At 42.8% G+C, this 19,009-nt stretch overlaps 1 protein-coding gene across 1 annotated transcript in view; it reads right to left on the bottom strand.

Moving 5' to 3' along the window:
• slc7a2 (solute carrier family 7 member 2) overlaps positions 1–19,009 on the bottom strand; it is a 198,697-nt gene that overhangs the window by 5,080 nt on the left and 174,608 nt on the right. Inside the window, exons 10-11 of the mRNA XM_041191056.1 lie at positions 8,150–8,316; positions 6,834–6,942 (exon numbers count right to left, since the gene is read on the bottom strand). Of these exons, the coding sequence (XP_041046990.1) occupies positions 6,834–6,942; positions 8,150–8,316 (276 nt within the window). The remainder of the gene's footprint in view (positions 1–6,833; positions 6,943–8,149; positions 8,317–19,009) is intronic.

The raw sequence follows: 19,009 nt of genomic DNA, 5'->3' as shown, positions 1-19,009 counted from the left end.
ATTAGTTCCTCACCGTATTGGTCCAGAAAAGCATCCCGTATACACTCCAAGAATTCCTCCTCTACCGTATTGTTACTAATTTGATTTGCCCAATCTATATGCAAATTACAGTCCCCCATAATTATAGATGTTCCTTTATTGCCTATGTCTCTAGGTTCCTGTTTAATGCCTTTCCCAATATCACCACTACACTTTGGGGGTCTATATATAACACCCATTAACATTTCTTGCCCCTTAGTGTTTCTCAGCTCTACCCAGATTCCACATCGTTGGAGCTAATACCTTTGCTCACTATTGTGTTAATTTCCTCTTTAACCAGCAAAGCAATTCCACCGCCTTTTCCTTTTTGTCTGTCCTTCCTAAATACTGAATGCCCCTGGATGTTCAGTTCCCATTCCTGGTCACCCTGCAGCCATGTCTCCGTAATCCTGACTATATCAAATCTATTTACGCTGTTAATTCATCCACTTTATTATGAATGCTCTTCACGTTAAGGCACAAAACCTTAAGGCTTGTCTTTTTAACGTTACTTGTCCCGTTCCCACTATTTTTCACTAAGGTCTTGTTTGATTCTGACCTATCACTTGATTTCCCTGCCTATCACTTTTCTTATTCCCCTTTCTGTCTTTTGTTCTTGTCCTTGATTCCCCCTCCTCTGACTCCTTGCATAGGTTCCCATCCCCCTGCCATTTTAGTTTAAACCCTCCCCAACCACTCTAGTAAATGTTCCCCCGAGGACATCAGTCCTGGTCCTGCCCATGTTAACCCGTCCAGTTTGTACTAGTCCCATCTCCCCCAGAACTGGTCCCAATGTCCCAGGAATCTGAAACCCACCTCCTCACACCATCTCTTCATCCGATATATCCTACTATTTCTATTCTGACTAGCACATAGCACTGGTAGTAATCCTGAGATTACTATCTTTGAGGTCCTACTTTTCAACTTACTTCCTAACTCCCTATATTCTGCTTTTAGGACCTCATCCCTTTTTTTTTTTACCTATGTCGTTTGTACCAATGTGTACCACGACCACTGGCTATTCACCTTCCCGCTTCAGAATGTCCTGTAGCCGCTCTGAGACATCCTTGACCCTAGCACCAGGGAGGCAACATACCATCCTGGAGTCTCGTTTGTGGCCACAGAAATGCCTATCTATTCCCCTTACAATTGAACCCCTTATAAATATTGCATTCCCACACTTTTTACTCCTTCCCTGTGCAGCAGAACCAACCTTGGTGCAATGAATTTGGCTGTTGCTGCTTTCCCTTGGGAGGCCATCCCCCTCAACAGTATCCAAAGTGGTATATCTGTTTTGCAGGGGAATAGCCACAGGAGATTCCTGCACTGCCTGCCTCGTCCTCTTGCTCTGCCTGGTGGTCACCCATTCCCTTCCTGCCTGTGGACTCTTAGCCTGTGGTGTGACCACCTTTCTATATGTGCTATCCACGATACTCTCCGCCTTGCAGATGCTCCACACTGTCACCAGCCACCGCTCCAGCTCCGAATCCTGGGCTTCCAGTAGCTGCAGCTGGAGACGCTTCCCGCACACATGCTGGCCCCGGGCACTGGAAATATTCCCACCTTCCCACATACAGCAGGAGGAGCACACCATGGCTTGAGCTCTCCTGCCATGACTTACCCCTTTAAATTAAATTACACTTTTTGGAAGATACTTAATATCAAATAATATAAATTACTCTAGGGCCCTTCAACCCTGCTCCTCTTTGTTACAGAATATAACCCTAACAAACGATGAACCACAAAATAAAAACTATAAGCAATAAAAGTAGTAAATACTTACCCGACCGTACTCATGGTACTCAAAGAATCATCTTGTTCCCTCCTCACTGAACTCCCTCAGTCACCAAACTCCAACTTAAGCACTCTACAGCAGCTGAAAGCAGCACTTCAGTGCAATTAGATTTCCTAATTACTTACTGTACCTGCATACTGACCTTTTGCGATTCATGCACTAGGACACCCAGATCCCTTTGCACCTCAGAGCTCTGCAATCTCTCACCATTTAGATAACATGCTTCTTTTTTACTCTTTGTGCCAAAATGGTCAATTTCACATTTTCCCACTTTTTACTCAATTTTCCAGATTTTTGCCCACTCACCTAACCTACGTCCCTTTGCACAGTCCTTATGTCCTCTTCACAACTTACTTTCCTATCTAACTTTGTGTTGTTAGCAAATTTAGCAACCATATCTCCAGTCCCTTCCTCAAAGTCATTTATATAAATTGTAAAAAGTTGAGGCCGCAGCACTGATCCCTGTGGCACACCACTTGTTACATCTTCCCAACCAGAAAATAGTGCATTTATGCCTACTCTCTGTTTCTTGTTGGCTAGCCAATCTTCTATCTATGCCAATACCCCCTACCACCATGAGCTTTTATTTTCCACAATAGCCTTTGATGTGGCACTTTAACAAATGCCTTCTGAAAACTAAGTACGCTATATCCACCAGTCCCCCTTAATTCACAGCAAATGTTACTTCAAAGAACTCTGATAAGTTGGTTAAACATGATTTTCCCTTTTACAAAACCATGTTGACTCTGCCTGATTGCCTTTAGTTTTTTCCAAGTGCCCTGGTTATCTTTAATAATAGTTTCTAATGTTTATCCATGACAGATGTTAAGCTAACTGACTTGTAGTTTCCTGCTTTCTGTCTCCCTCCATTCCTGAATAAAGGAATTACACTTGCTATTTTCCAATCTAATGGGACCTTCCCTGAATCTAGGGAATCTTGGAAAATTAAAAACAATACATCAATTATCTTACTAGCTATTTCGTTTGAGATCCTAGGGTGAAGTCCATCAGGATCTGGTGACTTGTCAGGCTGCAGCTCCAACAATTTGCTTAGAATCACTGCCCTGATAACTGTAATTTTCTTGAGTTCCCCCCTCCTTTCCATTTCTTGATTTACAGCTATTGCTGGGATGTATCCTCTATCGTGAACACCAATGCAAAATACCTGTTCAATTCATCTGCCATCTCCTTATATTCCATTACTAATTCCCCAGGCTCGCTTTCTATAGGACCAACGTTCTTTTTTAAATAGCTATAGATATTCTTACTATCTGTCTTTATATTTCTAGCTAGTTTTCGCTCGTACTCTAATTGTTCCCTCCTTATTAATCTTTCAGTCATCCTTTGCTGTTCTTTATATTCTGTCCAATCTTCTGACCTGTCACCTGTCTTTGCACAATTGTATGTTTTTCTTTAAGTCTGACACTGTCTTTAACTTTTTTAGTTAACCATGGATAGTGGGTCCTCCCCTTGGAATTTTTCTTTCTTGTTGGAATGTATCTATTCCGTATCCCTTCCTTTTTTTCCCAATAATTTATATAGATTTTTCTTTTCCCACCTATTTCCATTATTTTTAAATCTTTTATGCTCCCCCACCCCCACCAGAGCTATACCTTGAGTGCCCTACCATCCATTCTCAATTAGCACATTCGTTTAGATAATATCACCAACTTCAACACCTCTGTGTTCTTTTGTCTGTGACATCTTTTGATGATCTGCTCCTATCCTAACACCACCCCCCTTAAACCAGCTTATATTTTCCTCTCCTTGTAAAGAAAGATCAGTTCTGTTGAAGGGTCATGAGAACTCGAAACATCAACTCTTTTCTTCTCCGCCAATGCTGCCAGACCTGCTGAGTTTTTCCAGGTAATTCTGTTTTTGTTTTGTATCTATTCTGTGTATTCTGAAATATCGTTTTAAATATCTGCCACTGAATCTCTATGACCTATCCATTAGCTTAATTTTCCAGTTCACTTTAGCAAGCTCACTTTCATGCCCTCATAATTGCCCTTATTTAAGTTAAAAATACTAGTCTTAGAACCACTCTTTTCTCCCGCAAACCAAATGTAAAATTCAATCATATTATGACTGCTGCTACCTAGGAGCACCTTCACTATGAACCATTAATTAATCCTATCACTTTGCACAATATCAGGTCTAGTACAGCCTGCTCGCTGGTTGGTGCCAGAACATGCTGTTCTAAGAAACTATCCTGAAAACATTCCATGAATTCCTCATCTAGGTTACCTTTGCCCATCTTATTTTTCCACCTATATGTGTATTAAAGTCCCCCATGATTATCGTTGTACCTTTCTGACAAGTTTGCAATATTTCTTTTATACTCCTTCCTACCGTGTGGTTACACCACTCCTCTCGCCTTTTATCATTTCTCATCTTTACCCAAACCACTTTTACATCCTGGTTTTCTGAACTTGCGTTCTCTATTATGTTAATACCACTCCTCCACCTCTTCCTAGCTTCCTGTCCTTCAATATTCAGGTCCCAATTTATGCCATCCTACTGTCATGAAGCTGTTAATGTATATAATGTTATTGGAATTTATTATTTTTTAAAATAGAGTTTTAGTCTGTTGGTGTGTCTGTGTGTGTTTTAGTTGGATTAAAGCCAGCTGGTTTGGGTGCTTTGATGTATAGTGGTTTTGAGGTGTAAAGAGAGGTAAGAAGTACATTTGCATTTTGTTGAATACAGCATTCAAGATTGGGAGTGAAATCTTGCACCTAGCTAGGGGACACTAAGCAATGTTTATATCACGAATAAAATTGGTACTATGAAAGAAGTTCAAAGGGCCTGGTGATACATTGAAACTTTACATTTAAAGAGAAGTTCTGAGTATCACCCGAGTGGAGTTTGTGTGTGCAGGGCAGAGGCATGTAACATCAAAGCAGCTGTAAGCCTACAACTGTCTGCAAAGGAACCAAACTGTAAGGAATCTCATTTTGAATTTGTACGGTGAAATGCTTTGCCTGGTGTTTGGTTAAGTCTATTGGTTGTTGTTGCCTTAGTGGAGATTAATTTGGGAATTTGTTAAAAAAGTTATGAAAGTAGTAATTTGTAGCCATATGTATGTGTTTAATACCTTGTTGTAAACTAATAAATGTCTCATTTAGATTGATGTAAAAACCTCTTGAGAACTGGTGGTCTTATTCCTGAATTTAGAGCTGCAACTCAAAACATACCAATTGAAAATATAGGTAATGACAGTTGTTTAAAGTTTCCCTCTGGGATTTTAAATAACAGCCTTTACCAACTGCTGTGTCATAACACCTACAACCATGTGTCTGTAATGGCTATCAGATCACACTTATTTATTTTTATTTCAGCTATCAGTTCATCTGTTTTGTTTTGAAAACTATGTGTATTCAGATTTAGAGCCTTTAGTTTAATCATAGAGGTCTACAGCACAGAAAAGGCCCTTTGGCCCATCGAATCTGCGCCAGTCAACAAGTACCTAACTATTCTAATCCCATTTTCCAGCACTAGGCCCATAGCCATCGCAAGTGCACATCCAAATACTTCTTAGATGTTATGAGGGTTTCTGCCTCTCCTACCCTTTCAGGCAGTGAGTTCAAAATTCCCACCACCCTCTGGATGAAAAAATTCTTCCTCACATCCCCTCTAAACCTCCTGCCCCTTACCTTAAATCTATGCCCCCTGGTTATTGATCCCTCCACCATGGGGAAAGGTTCCTTCCTGCCTACCCTATCAATGCCCCTTATAATTTTATACACCTCACTCATGTCCCCCCTCAATCTCCTCTGCTCTAGGGAAAATAGCCCCAGTCTATCCAACCTCTCCTCATAACTAAAACTCTCCAGCCCAGGCAACATCCTGGTAAATCTCCTCTGCACTCTCTCTAGTGCAATCACATCCTTCCTATAATGCGGATTCCAGAACTGCACGCAATACTCTAGCTGTGGCCTAACCAGCATTTTATACAGTTCCAGCATAACCTCCCTGCTCTTATATTCTTTGCCTTGGCTTATAAAGGGAAGTATCCCATATGCCATCCAGTCATAAAAACACCCCTCAACCATCACCCTCTGCTTCCTGCCACTCAGCCAATTGTGAATCCAATTTGCCAAATTGCCTTGGATCCAATGGGGTCTTACCTTTATGCAGTCTCCCATGCGGGACCTTATCAAAAGCCTTGTTGAAGTCCAAGTAAACTACGTCAAATGCATTGCCCTCATCTACACACCTGGTCACCTCTTTGAAAAATTAAATCAAATTGGTCAGACATGACCTCCCCTTAACAAAACCATGCTGACTTTATTTATTATTACTATATTATTTTTGTAACCTCTAGCCTTATCTGATTTACCCTTAGGTTTGTACTTTCCGTCCCTTCCTGTCATGGTCTGTTTATCATTTCCCATATTAATACATTTCTCTCTTGCCTTGTCTCTATTCTTTGATTTACAACATCTTTCCAAATTTGATCCCTTGCCCCCACAATTTAGTTTAAAACCCTAATTCCCTGGTTATGTGGCTTGCTAGAACACTGGTCCCAGCATGGTTCAGGTGTAGACCATCCCAACTTTCACCAGTGGCCATTTCCCCAGTGGCCAGATGGCCATTTCTAGGTTTTATTTAATTTAGCAGGTGTCTAGGCACAAAGAAAATTTGGGGCCCCATTACGTGGACCATTTGCATAAGGTAGGTGCCGCAGGGCATTAAATCTGTATCTTTGCATCAGTCATTCATGAGAGCAAGAGAGCCAAGAGAAACGGAAATTAATAGCATTACAAGCCAAAGAAAATGAGGTTGGCACCCTGACCGTGTATCCAATTAGATACTGGTCATTGTTCAGTACCTCACCCAAGCGTCCATTATTCATAAGTGACCTTTGACACGTGCATTGTGGCGAACATTGCAATTGATCCTGAGCTGTCTTCAGCTGGCACATCCAGTGGCACAATGACCCACCAGGAATTTCAGGGGTGTGAAACCTGACATGGGACTAGGAATTTGAAATGCAAATTATATCACTGGTGCTTACCAACAGCCATCCAAATAGAAAAACGAATCCAAGTTCCCCCGCTCAACTGCATCATCAGGTAGATATTAACAAAGATGCTGATAATAGGCAGGAATGGTAAAAGTGGCACCTAAAATATATTAACAGGTTTAATGTTAACTTTATATCAAAGGCATGCAGCAGTCTTGAACTCCTACAACTTGGGAGAGATGTGGTGCAGTTGGACTGTAGCTAGCCTAGTAATCCAGAGGCCCAGGCTAATTCTCTGGGGATACGGGTTCAAAAACCACCACAGCAGCCAATGAAATTTAAACTCAACTAATAAATCAGGAATATAAAGCTAGTCTCAACTAATTGTTGTAAATACCATCTGGTTCAATAATATCCTTTAGTGAAAGAAATCTGCCATCCTTACCTGATTTGGCCTAGATGTGACTTCAGACCCACAATTCTATTCCTCTAGAAATGATCGTCAGTGCTTTCCTTGCTTTTTTATGGCCTTATATACCTGCATTACTAATTTAATGATTTGTCTGTCTGTATCTTGAATTCCTTTGCTCTTCTTCCTTGACTAGACTCTAATTTTCAAAAAGTCTTCTTAACAAAATGCACCACACTGAAATTTATTTGTCGCCTATTGTGCTGACCACGTGGTGATTCTATCAATTTGTAAAACTAGAAGAAAAATACAAAAATGTAAATGGTCAGGAAAATGATCATGGACAAAATTAACTTTTTGTCAGTGTGATACTAAATTGTAACTAACACTAAACTCATAACTGCAGTAACATATGCAGCACCCATTGTTCTTTTTCTGTTTTCTTAAATTCATTCAAAGGATGTGGACTTTACTGGCAAGGTCAGCACTTATCGCTCATCCTTAGTTGGTGTGATAAGGTATGCCTTGTTGAACTGCTGTGGCCCAAGTGGTATTTTTTTCTTATTCTTGGGAGAGGTTTGATATTACTGAGTGGATTGTGATGCCATTTCAGAGAGCAGTTAAGAGTCAATCATATTGGTGTGGAACTGGACTCACATACAGAACAGGACATTAGACTAAAGAACATTAGCATTTGGGTTTTTACAATAATCTGAAAATCATTTTTACTGATACCACCTCTTTTATTTCCAGGTTTTTAGAAACAGAATTCAAATTCACACTGCCATTGTGGGATTTGAACACACTTTGGCTTGCTGGTCCATTAATATAATCTCTATGCTACTGTATCCAATATGACTATATATTGTCCAGTTACCCTTTCAGGACATCCCACAAAATCAGTTAACCCCTGGTTATATTCAGTAACAAACTCTAGAATAGAGTGCAGATGAATTACCATGAAAGCCACTTTGATTTGACTTTGGGGTTGTTTGTGGATGATGAAAACAGAGACACCAAACATAATCAGTAATACAGCAAGAATCCCTATGCTCCAGGGCACCGCAGAAAGAATGGCTTCATTGGCATAAGTAATCAGCACACTCAATGCACAAGTGATAACAGCTGAAAGAAAAATGAAAGAAATTAGAGTGGTCATTTAAAATAATGTGTACATTTAAGTGCAAGCATCTAAAGGGTAAATTTTGGATCACCTTGCCTGTCAGTCATACACATCTGAAGTTGTGGGTGTGCAGCCCATGATTTTCTGATATGCATTTCATTGGGCCAGGTGTCTGTGCTAGTATGTTGCACGCAATTATCGCCCCCTCCCCCTGCCACTAACATTGTATTATCTAATTAGTCAATGAGCACATGAAAAAGAATGATAAAGTAAAATTTCAGGTATCACCTTTCCTTCAGGTTTCCAGAATCTGCAGCTATTTAACTTATTTTCTTTTCTCTATTATTCTTCCCCTTTTCTTTTAAATAATCTTCCCACCTCCTCAGGTCTCTGAGTGTAACACATCATTCCCTGAACTCAAAGTATTTACAGGCAGTTTTCTCTCTTGCATCTTTCAAAGCGGCAATGACCAGTCCAAAGACTTCCTAGGCCTGAATTCCTGTAAAGACAGAGAACCTCACTATTGCTATGAAAATGACTGTGAAGGTCAGGATCTAGAAGTCCTGTCCCGAACATGGCACCTACCATATTCAGGGGGGGGAAGGAATGGAGGCAGGTTCTAAGTTGCACAACTGTGATTCGTGAAGGCAGCTGCCTACATTAGCAGCAGCTGCCTTCAGTCCTGTTGGACTTTTGCCAGCCAGGAATGAGAAACACGATGTGTACAGATTAGACCTGTCGGGTCTAAACTTTGCAGAGTTGTCTGGCTCGGTAGGGTATCCTTTCGGAGAGTTATGGTATCCTTTAGAGAGAGGTAAACTGCCCTTTGAGAGAGGTAAGGTGCCCTTTGGGACTGTTAAAATTAGACATTAATATGTGTAAGAAGTGCAAGAACTCATTGGCACTGTCAAACTCATTGGAACTGTCAAGTTCATTGGCAAAAGGAACTTGCTAATGAGTTCCTTCCCTTAAAAATTTGAATTAAACACTGTCATGATTTAAAAAAACCAATGCTAGCTATTTCACTCTGTTAACATGAGCCTGTGTTATCATTACTGGATTAGTGCTGCATGAATGATTTCACAACCTTCCATTATCACAGTGAGGTGCCCTTCAGTTCAGTTTTATTGATAGCTCCAAGTGGTTATAGACTCTTTGAAGTGGGATGATGAATTCCAATGCTCGTTTTTATAAGAGATTAAAGTAAGTTAAATGTAGTAAATAGGTTTTTATGAGGGTTTTTTTTTAAGGTTGCGAATTTTTAATAGACTTAATAACTGAGGTCTGCCCATAATGGATACTGCGTGAGGTGGCATGATAGATGTAAAGGCAAAAGATGGTTGGAGGGCATGAGTTGTCATGAGGTTAGAAAGAGCCTTGGAGGATAAGCAGGGTGCATAGATTGGTATGGAAGGTATGAAGCACCATGGGGTGATTGGGGGGCATCAGGTGTCACAGGTTTGCGTGGCTGGGGCATGGGGAGTGCGTGGGTGTTGAGGGGTGAGGACTGGAGGACTGTTTAATGTTTTATAGGTTTTTTTAAAAACTTCCACACAGTGCTGGTGCACCGAGGCAAGCCTCCCACCCAGCCTGCTACCACAGCCAGCAGCCTCTGCACTGATCCCGGGGTTGCTTGCCACAATTCCAATTTTCACTCGCAACCGCACCGCCCCACCCCTCCCCCCACTCCACACCAGACCAAAAATCCGACCGTCTGGGGGACTTACTCCCAGGTCGGGTTTGCGGAGCTGGGAATTGTCCCAACTGTGTTCCCAACCCAGGAGCGAAAACTCATGCCCTACTGTTCCTCTGATTCCTCATTTGCCTGTGATGTGAGGAATAAAGTGTTAATACAATTAACATGAGTTATAAAGGTGAGTTATATTCATGAAAGCTGCAATTCTCACTCTACTGTTCCATCACAACCCTTGGCCTATACATGTGCTGTTGTGTATAGTGATGAAGTTACTGTAGCTGACTGTATCATAGCTCCAAACCCCGAGTGGCACTTGTCCCACAACACCTGTGATCATTCTCTTCCCACTGTGTGACAAATTTTGATGTGCTAAATACACAATAGTAGGGGTGAGATTCCATGAAAATCCCCATCCCTAAGTATGACAGAGGTCAGAAAGTGAGTGCAATAAATAAGGCTGAATTATTTACAAATACTTCTGCCAAAAATGCAGAGTGGACAATTCTACCTAGTTTCCTCACCATCTTAGATGCCAGTATCTACCCTCCGTTCACTCCTTGTGACATTTATAAGTGGCAGAGTTGCATTGGGCACATTGTCATATTTAGTTTATAATGCTCCTATAAAGTGCCTTCAGACATTTTATACGTTAAAAGGTACTGTATAAATATAAATTGTTGTTAGACACAGCAGGGTACGTGGGCTTTGGTGATGTGCACCAGACATACATGTTGTGCTAGACAATTTATTCCAGTGCAACTGATGCACGCATCTACCTGGGGTTTAAATTTTTTCAGAGGTGTAACCGTTTATAAGCAAGGCAGTGAAAGCAAGAGGAGTGGAGGACAGAACAAAAGGAAAGATCTGTGATAGGGTGGGAGGCAGGAGAGACTAAATGAACAAATGGGTGATGGTGTGAAGTAAAAGGAGACCAATAAGAAAAATCAAATAATGGGTTTAGAGTATTATGATGCCTGCAGAGACCGATAACTTAAAAAAAATGAATTCCCAGTGACTGACTTAAAGCGATTGCATAACAAGATTTCAAGTTTAAAGGCGTTTACTGTAACAAACTAAAAGCAACATTAACTAAACATTACTCATTAATCATTACATTAGGTAACTAATACTGTAAACTACAGAAATGACATTCCTTATCAGCATTTTTACATGATTGATAACCCCAGACTGCATTTACTTTACGCCATGCTCTCCACAGAATTGCCATTTTTCAGGAAACGGTTCAAAGTCACTCCCAGCTTTCAACAGGTTCACTTCTCCCCATTGTGGGCAAATTTTCACTCGGTGGGTGGGCACATGCCCTACTCACTCGAGCGTGAAATGACGTGCGTTGACGTCGGCCGAGCGTGCCAACGTCAATGCAGTCATGCAATAGTTCAGTCTCTGGCGCGCGCCCGCCGACAATTAAAAAGCCTGTTAAGGCCTTTAAATAATCAATTAACCTAAATTTTTCGCTGCCCACCCAACCTAACAGTTGGCAAGCAGGCAAAAAGGCCAAGCAGCTTTTGCATTTTTTTGAAAACCTCATCCACAGGCGGGATGATGTTTCCAAAAGTAAATAAAAATAAAATTAAAGTTTTACAATTGAATTAATAACATGTCCCTGCTCCTATGACAGAGTCACGTGAGGGGACATGTTTCATGACATTTTTATTTTCTTTTTCTAAAAATGCTTCATCTCCCTGAGGCAGCTCCGCCCCGATCCCGGGCGGCAGTCGGCTTCCTGATCTCCTGCCCGCCAAGGGCAAAATTCTGCCCTGTGACTACAGAAAAAGCTGCCATCAGCATTTTACCTGCTAGTTAACAGAGAACAGCCATTTTCCTTCAATGTCTGAGCGTAGCAATGTAAGCTCACTGATGCTCAGTTTGGGTTCCGCATTACAGCCTTGGTTCATACATGCACAAAAGAGCTGAACTTCCAAGGTGCGGTGAAAGTGACTGCCCTTGACATCAAGGCTGCATGTGACCTAGTGTAACATCAAGGAGTGCTATCAAAACTGGAGTCAATGAGAATTGGGAGGAAAACTCTCCACTGGTTGAGTCATACCTAGCTCAAAGGAAGATGGTTGTGGTTGTTGGAGGTCAATCATCTCAGTTCCAGGACATCACTGCAGGAGATCCTCAGGCCCAACCATCTTCAGCTGCCTAATCAATGACCCTCCTTTCATTATAAGATCAGAAGTGGGGATGTTCGCTGATGATTGCACAATGTTCAGCACCATTCGCGACTCCTCAGATACTGAAGTGGTCCATGCCCAAATGCAGCAAGACCTTGGACAATATCCAAGCTTGGGCTGATATGTGGCAAGTAACACTTTCACCACACAAGTGCCAGGCAATGACCAGCTCCAACAAAGGCATCATCATCTCTGAATCTCCCCACTTTCAACATCTTGGGGGTTACCATTGACCAGAAACTGAATTGAACCAGCCATATAAATACAGTGGCTATAAGAGGTCAGAGGCTTGGAATTCTACGGGGAGTAACTCACCTCCTGACTCCCCAAAGCCTGTCCACCACTATCAGGCACTGTGGGTGTACCTACACCACATGTACTGCAACGGTGCAAGGCAGCTCACCACCATCTTCTCAAGGGCAATTAGGAATGGGCAATAAATGCTGGCATAGTTAGCGATGCACACATCCCATGAATGAATACTGACACTAGCTTTTTCAATTCCAGGTGAATTAAATTTTTAAAATTGCACCAGCTGCTGTGATTTGCACCCATGTCTCAAGAGCTGGGCCTCTGGATTCCTAGTTCTGTGACATTACCACTCCACCACCATCTCCCCAGTAAAAGCTGACAAATTCGATGGCAAAATGTGAAACATTTGGCTTAAAATATTATTTAAGGCCATTTTCAGGGTGTGAGGGCGGGCGGGGTGCGGTTATGATTTGTGATCCACTTGCACCCATTCTTGTTAAAGCAGGCAGCACACCCACTTCATGTTTACTCCTCATTTCCATCATTTTAGCCTGCAGCCTGTACAACCCATGCTGTTGGTTAACCATACATATAACAAAGTGCCTAACAGCATAGGAAGCTAGCACATGTACTGGCTAGTTTCCAGCACTGAAAGGCAGTCTGCCTTTCTTATTGGAAGCTGCACTGAATGAAAGGAGGTTGTTGCTAATTGTCACTGACACAATTGGAAAGAATAGAAATAGGGGATTGGGGCAGGGAGAGGGCTACACAGTTCATAGGTGCAGTGCCTGAGGCCTTAGTCACGGACAGGTGGAGAGACACTATGCTTCCATGGCTGAATGGGGGCCAGGAGACATTAAGGGCATGCCCTTCAAAGGGAATGGGACCAGAAGGCCAGGGAGGCCATCGCCTGGAATGTGGCAACAGTGCCGGAAGAAGTTTACTGACCTTGCCTATGTGAGTGAATCCATCCTCAAATGACATCTCATTCCCACCGCAGAACCAAGCTCTCATATTGCTCAGTGCACCACACTGCCATAGCTCACCCATCAGCAGTCCTGAGCATTCAGGACTCACCTAACTCTCCCCACCTCTCCTATTTATTTTATCCTTTCAGATACTTAAGAACTGCCACCTGGCCAGCCACAGCAGCCTCGGGCATAAGAGAGAGAGTTGCACCAACCTCCAATGATCTGTCACATGCTCAGATACTGGCATGGTATGAACTTCAGAAGCTACTACAGAGTTGGGATTTGCATGTTGTGAGACATAGGCATGAACGCTGTAGCCAAGCCAGGGGGTAATGATAGCTTCTTTGCCAGTCTCCCGAGATCGAGGTCATAGGTGAGTTCTGTTGCAGGGAACTCAGATAAGGATTTCAATCAGGCGACATGCAGGAGAATGCTGATAAACATGCACACTGGGATGCTTGGTGCCTTGACAGGCCTCCCAACCAGCCTCCTGTCATTATCCAGGTGCATGGAGGAGTCCTGTTCCAATTTGACAGAGGACATTGCGCAAAATTAGCAGCACCCCAACGCTCCTGACCCTTGCCCCGCACAGCAAGATGCCATCCTGGCAGGTGAGCTCGTATGTCCTATTAAAATAGGGCTTCATTTCATCTGACTTTGGCTTGTTAGACTACCCCTGCAAAACTTGTTCCCTGACATGAGATAAAACTGGATTGTGGTCTGTCTACTCTCTTATTTATCTGGCATATACTGGTGATGAATCCAGAAAGTTTAATAACAAGACAAGTTGTTGAGGGATGGGGACATTCACATTGCTGTCTTTTAGAAGTAATCAGCTCAGCACGTCGATATTTGCAATCTGGCTTCCCGGCAGGTGGATAAAAGTATATTCGTAAGCAGCGAGAATCAGTGCCCGCCTGTGGATGCGTGCCAAGGCAATTGGTGGTATTGCCTTATCTTCCCCAAACAAGCCTAGTAGTGGATTGTGATTGAATAAAATGGTGAAGTGGCAACCATGGATGAATTGGTGGAACTTTTTAACGCCAAATACAATGGATAAGCCTTCTTTCTCTATTTGTGAGAATCTTCATTCTGCCACACAGTGTTCTTGAGACGTAACCAAAGGGCTGTTTGGAGCCATCCGCCATCTGGTGGGAGAGTACTGCCCCTACTCCGTAAGGGGATGCATTGCAGGTTAAAATTAATTCTTCCTTTGGGTTGAAATGTACCAACAGGGCTGATGAATGTAGCAACTGCTTTACAGTTGTAAAAACCTGTCGTTGTGGAACTTGCCAAGTCCACCTGTAGTTTTTCGAGTAACCCTTATAACGGAGCCAGTACTGTTGACAAATTTTGGAGAAAATGGCCATAGTAGTTAACCATTCCCAAGAAGGACTTGAGTTCTATGGTATTTTTTGGTGCTGGCGCCTCACGAATAGCTCTCACCTTGTCATCTACTGGGTGAAGGCCCTGCAAGTCGAACTTATGACCCAGGTAAACCACTTCTTTTGTTTGGAAGATACATTTTTCTCTTTTCAAACATACTCTGGCTTGTGAGAAACACTTTAATATCTCTTCCAGGTTAGCCATGTGTTCATCAGTTGGTCCTGCTTTTAGGACATCATCGAGATAAACCACTACATGGGGTAGACCTTGAAGTAAATTTTCCATAGTCCGCTGGAATATGGCATAAACCGATGAGACTCCAAAAGGGAACCTGGTATATTGATACAACCCACTATGTGTGTTGATAGTCACAAAATCCCGAGAGGCCTTTCCTAGCTCGACTTGATGGTGAGTGTGGCTCATGTCGAGTTTTGTATATGCGGTTCCCCCTGCCAGCTTGAAGTACAATTCATCCATTTTCGGTACAGGGTGCCTGTCAAGTCTGGACACTTTGTTAACGATCAATTTGTAGTCCCCGCATATTCACATACTCTGGTCAGGCTTTAGTACTGGAACTATGGGTGCTGTCCATTCAGAAAACTGTACATGTTGTAAGACTCCCAACCTTTCCAGCCTGTCTAATTCAACACTAATGTTCTCTCGTAAAGCATAGAGGACTGGCCTCGCCTTCAAATATCTGGGAGTTGCTCCAGGATCCAAGTGGATTTTAGTTTGCAGCCCCTGAATCTTCCTGAGCTCTTCCCTGAACACAGGGGAATATTTCTGTAATAATTCTTGCAAATCTTTCATTCTAAGTTGAAAAATCTCAGTCCACTCCAATTTTATTTCCTTAAGCCAGTTTCAACCAAGTAAACTTGGACCCTCCCCTGCTACCACTATCAGGGGTAAATTAACAGACAAGCTTCCATACTGTACTGGAACATTGCATATGCCTCCTACTTGTATGTCTTCACCAGTCTACGTCTTTAATTTAGCATCTGAATTTTCCAAATTTAGTGAGTGGCCTCCTCCATTCAGATATTTGGATGTATGTTCCCCTGTAACTGTTGTGGATGCCCCTGTATCCACCTCCATTCAGATGGGTTTTCCTTTGACTTCCAATGTCACATAGATTGACTCTGTTTTACCCATTTTTAAGTTGTGTGGTGAGTAAATAACGGCCTTTAGACCATGAATTAGGCCGTATGTTTTACTGCCACATGTCAATAAGAGGATTGCCCGCCTCGTCTCCTCCCCCGATATGTCGTTGGCCAAAAAAGGAGAATGTGAGGCATTCAATATAATGTGACCAGTCATTGGTGGTCTGATCAAACAAGTTGATATGACCAAACTGTGGCATATTGGAGAGGGATAACTTTGACAACTATGGTGAGGACGGTTGTACTTACAATTGGCCTGCAAGGTACGGCTGATTCACTTAAGTGGAATTTTCACGGCTTTCCTTGGTGTTGTCAACTGGTCGTGTTTTGCCTAGTTGTCAGTTATTATGTTCCTTCTGTCAGGTCGCTTTGCTTGCAAACACAGCTGCACGCCTATCTACTGGTTGGTGAGTTGGCAAACAATATACTGCAGACGCAGAGACTAATATTAGATGAAGCACATGCTGGTTATTTACACAAGTAACAGAGCACTAACACATACGTGCTCCTCCAGCCAGACCCTATTCTAAACTACTGATTAACATTGTAGCCTGCGCTACATAGTCATTGAGTCATACAGTCATGTGCTCAATCTGCTCGCATTCTCTTAAAGGTGTTTTGCACCTCAGGTTATCACAGCCGTCATAAAACTCTGCCATTTCCTTCAACACAACCTGGAGTCTTGCATCAGGGAGAAGGTGGCGCTACCAAAGGCCTGAAAGCTGACAGTGGCACTGAACTTCCAAACCCACAACCACCATCATCTAGAAGGACAGGGCAGCAGATACATGGGAACACCACCACCTGGAAGTTCCCCTCCAAGCCACTCACCATCCTAACTTGGAAATATATCACCGTTCCTTCAATGTTGCTGGGTCAAATTTCTGGAACTCCCTAGCAGCACTGTGGATGTACCTACACCACATGGACTGCAGCGGTTCAAGAAGGCAGCTCACCACCACCTTCTCAAGGACAATTAGGGATGGACAATAAACGCTGGCCTAGCCAGTGAAGCCCATTTCCCTTGATAAATTTTAAAAAACTTCTGTGCCTCTTGATTTTTTCAGGTGGAACTGGGTGACATTTGCAACATCACCCAGTATACCATTTGTTAATACACCTAGGAGATGATGCATGCCAGAAGAGGTGATTTTATTGCTTTTGTTCAGCATTGTGAATCATGTTGAGAGAGCACGCGACTCTGTCAGGAAATTGAACCTCCTGGTAGTGCAGGAAGCCATGAACTGCATGCATTTGGCTCTGCAGGCCCACCATATCAATGGGGAGAGGTATAGGAACCGCAAGAGCTACCAGTCAGTTAATACACAGTTTATGCGCAACCATGTACAAACTATAAATGCTCACTATTCTAGCAGCAACACAATACCTTCATCCTGAAGCTGTCTTCTATTCCCTCTGTCTTCGTGCCTCCAAGATCAGCCAGAAGTTGGCTGCTTGGGAACAAAGGCCATGGCTGATGACATTCCTCCCCCTCCCCCATCCCCCGACCACCACCATCACTACCAAACCTCAGTCCTCCACTGCAGATGGCGTAGAACAAGAGCCATGGAGCCACCAGGAGGATCATGAAGCAGACCATTAGCATGTTGAAGCAATGATTCCATGCCTAGGCTACTTGGTTGGCGGCGGCGGCGGGGGGGGGGGGGGGAGGAGAGAGAGAGAGAGAGAGAGAGAGAGAGAGAGAAAGCCCTCCCATACATGCCAAAGCAGGTGTCCCAAGTTTGAGGGTGGTGTGCTGCATCCTCCATAACACTGCCATCAAGAGGGCACAGGCATCGTCACCAGGATCTCAGAGGCCGTTGCAGGAGGATACATCCTGAAATCCCTCACTCCATAGGGCTATCTGAGAGTGCCTGCATAAACTCCACCCTGAATTCACCATTACATCCATCTGAGAAACCACATTACAGCATCTGCATGGCCAACATTCCACAATAAAAAACACCTGCAAAAATCTTTCTGTTAGCATCTTTATCCAATAAAGCATCCAATTATACAACAAACCATTTTGTTCCCCTGAATAGGAGTCAATTCCCCATACTCAATATAATTTGCTAGGTGATTTTATCTGATCCCTTTCACGCATTCTTCTAACGATGTGGAAAGTCTTGATTTATTATTCAGGTTGCCCTTCCTCTGTGGCTGCAGTATGTCTGGTGGAAGACTGCTGATTTACTGTGGAGGAGACTGCAGATAGCCTTGCTGGACGCACTCAAACTGCTCTGGGTCTTGACTACACCAACTTCGCATGGGTGACAGTGTGCTCACGTGATTGCAGGGGGCTGATTCTTTAGCTTCCTGAAAGGTGGCCTCCTGTCACCTGACATCTCACTCCTACCTGCTGGTCCAGTAGGACTTCCCATTGGGTTTGGGTGGGAGACGTAACTTCCAACTACAAATGAAGCCTAGGAGTTAAAATTTCCTGGACTTCACACTGCAAGGCGACAGAGGATTTGCCAACTTCCTTCACCCCTGCCCACACAACTCCTGGGAGTTGAAATCTAGACATAAATTCTTGATATTAAAACCCATTTTCAGTTCCCTCATATATCTCCTTAATGTCTTGATCCTTTGGAATACTCTCAATCTCACTTCCATATGTTACCTGGTTTCATTGTTCGTAATTAGCAGGATTTACAATCTAAAACACATGGCACACTTCTTGTCAAATTGGCCTACTACACTAGTGCAACTTAGTCCACCAGCACAGCTATTTCTATTATTCATTGATTTGTCCTGTTTCAATTTAGTGACCGAAAAGGTTTAGAAATTGCTGTCCTCAGTAGTGCTGCCTAATTAACAGCTAAATCCTAGTCATGCACTCCAAAATCCTACCATCAGTACTTTGAGATATATCCAAGTTAATGGAAACATGGAGTTTTAACCATGTGGTCCCTGAGCTTCAAAGGCATTACTTAATTTCTGAAAATATCTTTGTCTTGAAGTATCCTGATGTATTATTTACAAACAGCACCATACAGCAGAATGGAACCTTTGTTTTAGGATGACAA

The sequence above is a fragment of the Carcharodon carcharias genome, chromosome 1 (assembly GCF_017639515.1).
Source record: "Carcharodon carcharias isolate sCarCar2 chromosome 1, sCarCar2.pri, whole genome shotgun sequence".
NCBI classification, from domain to species: Eukaryota; Metazoa; Chordata; class Chondrichthyes; order Lamniformes; family Lamnidae; genus Carcharodon; species Carcharodon carcharias.
This window is presented reverse-complemented; position numbering and strand designations above follow the sequence as displayed.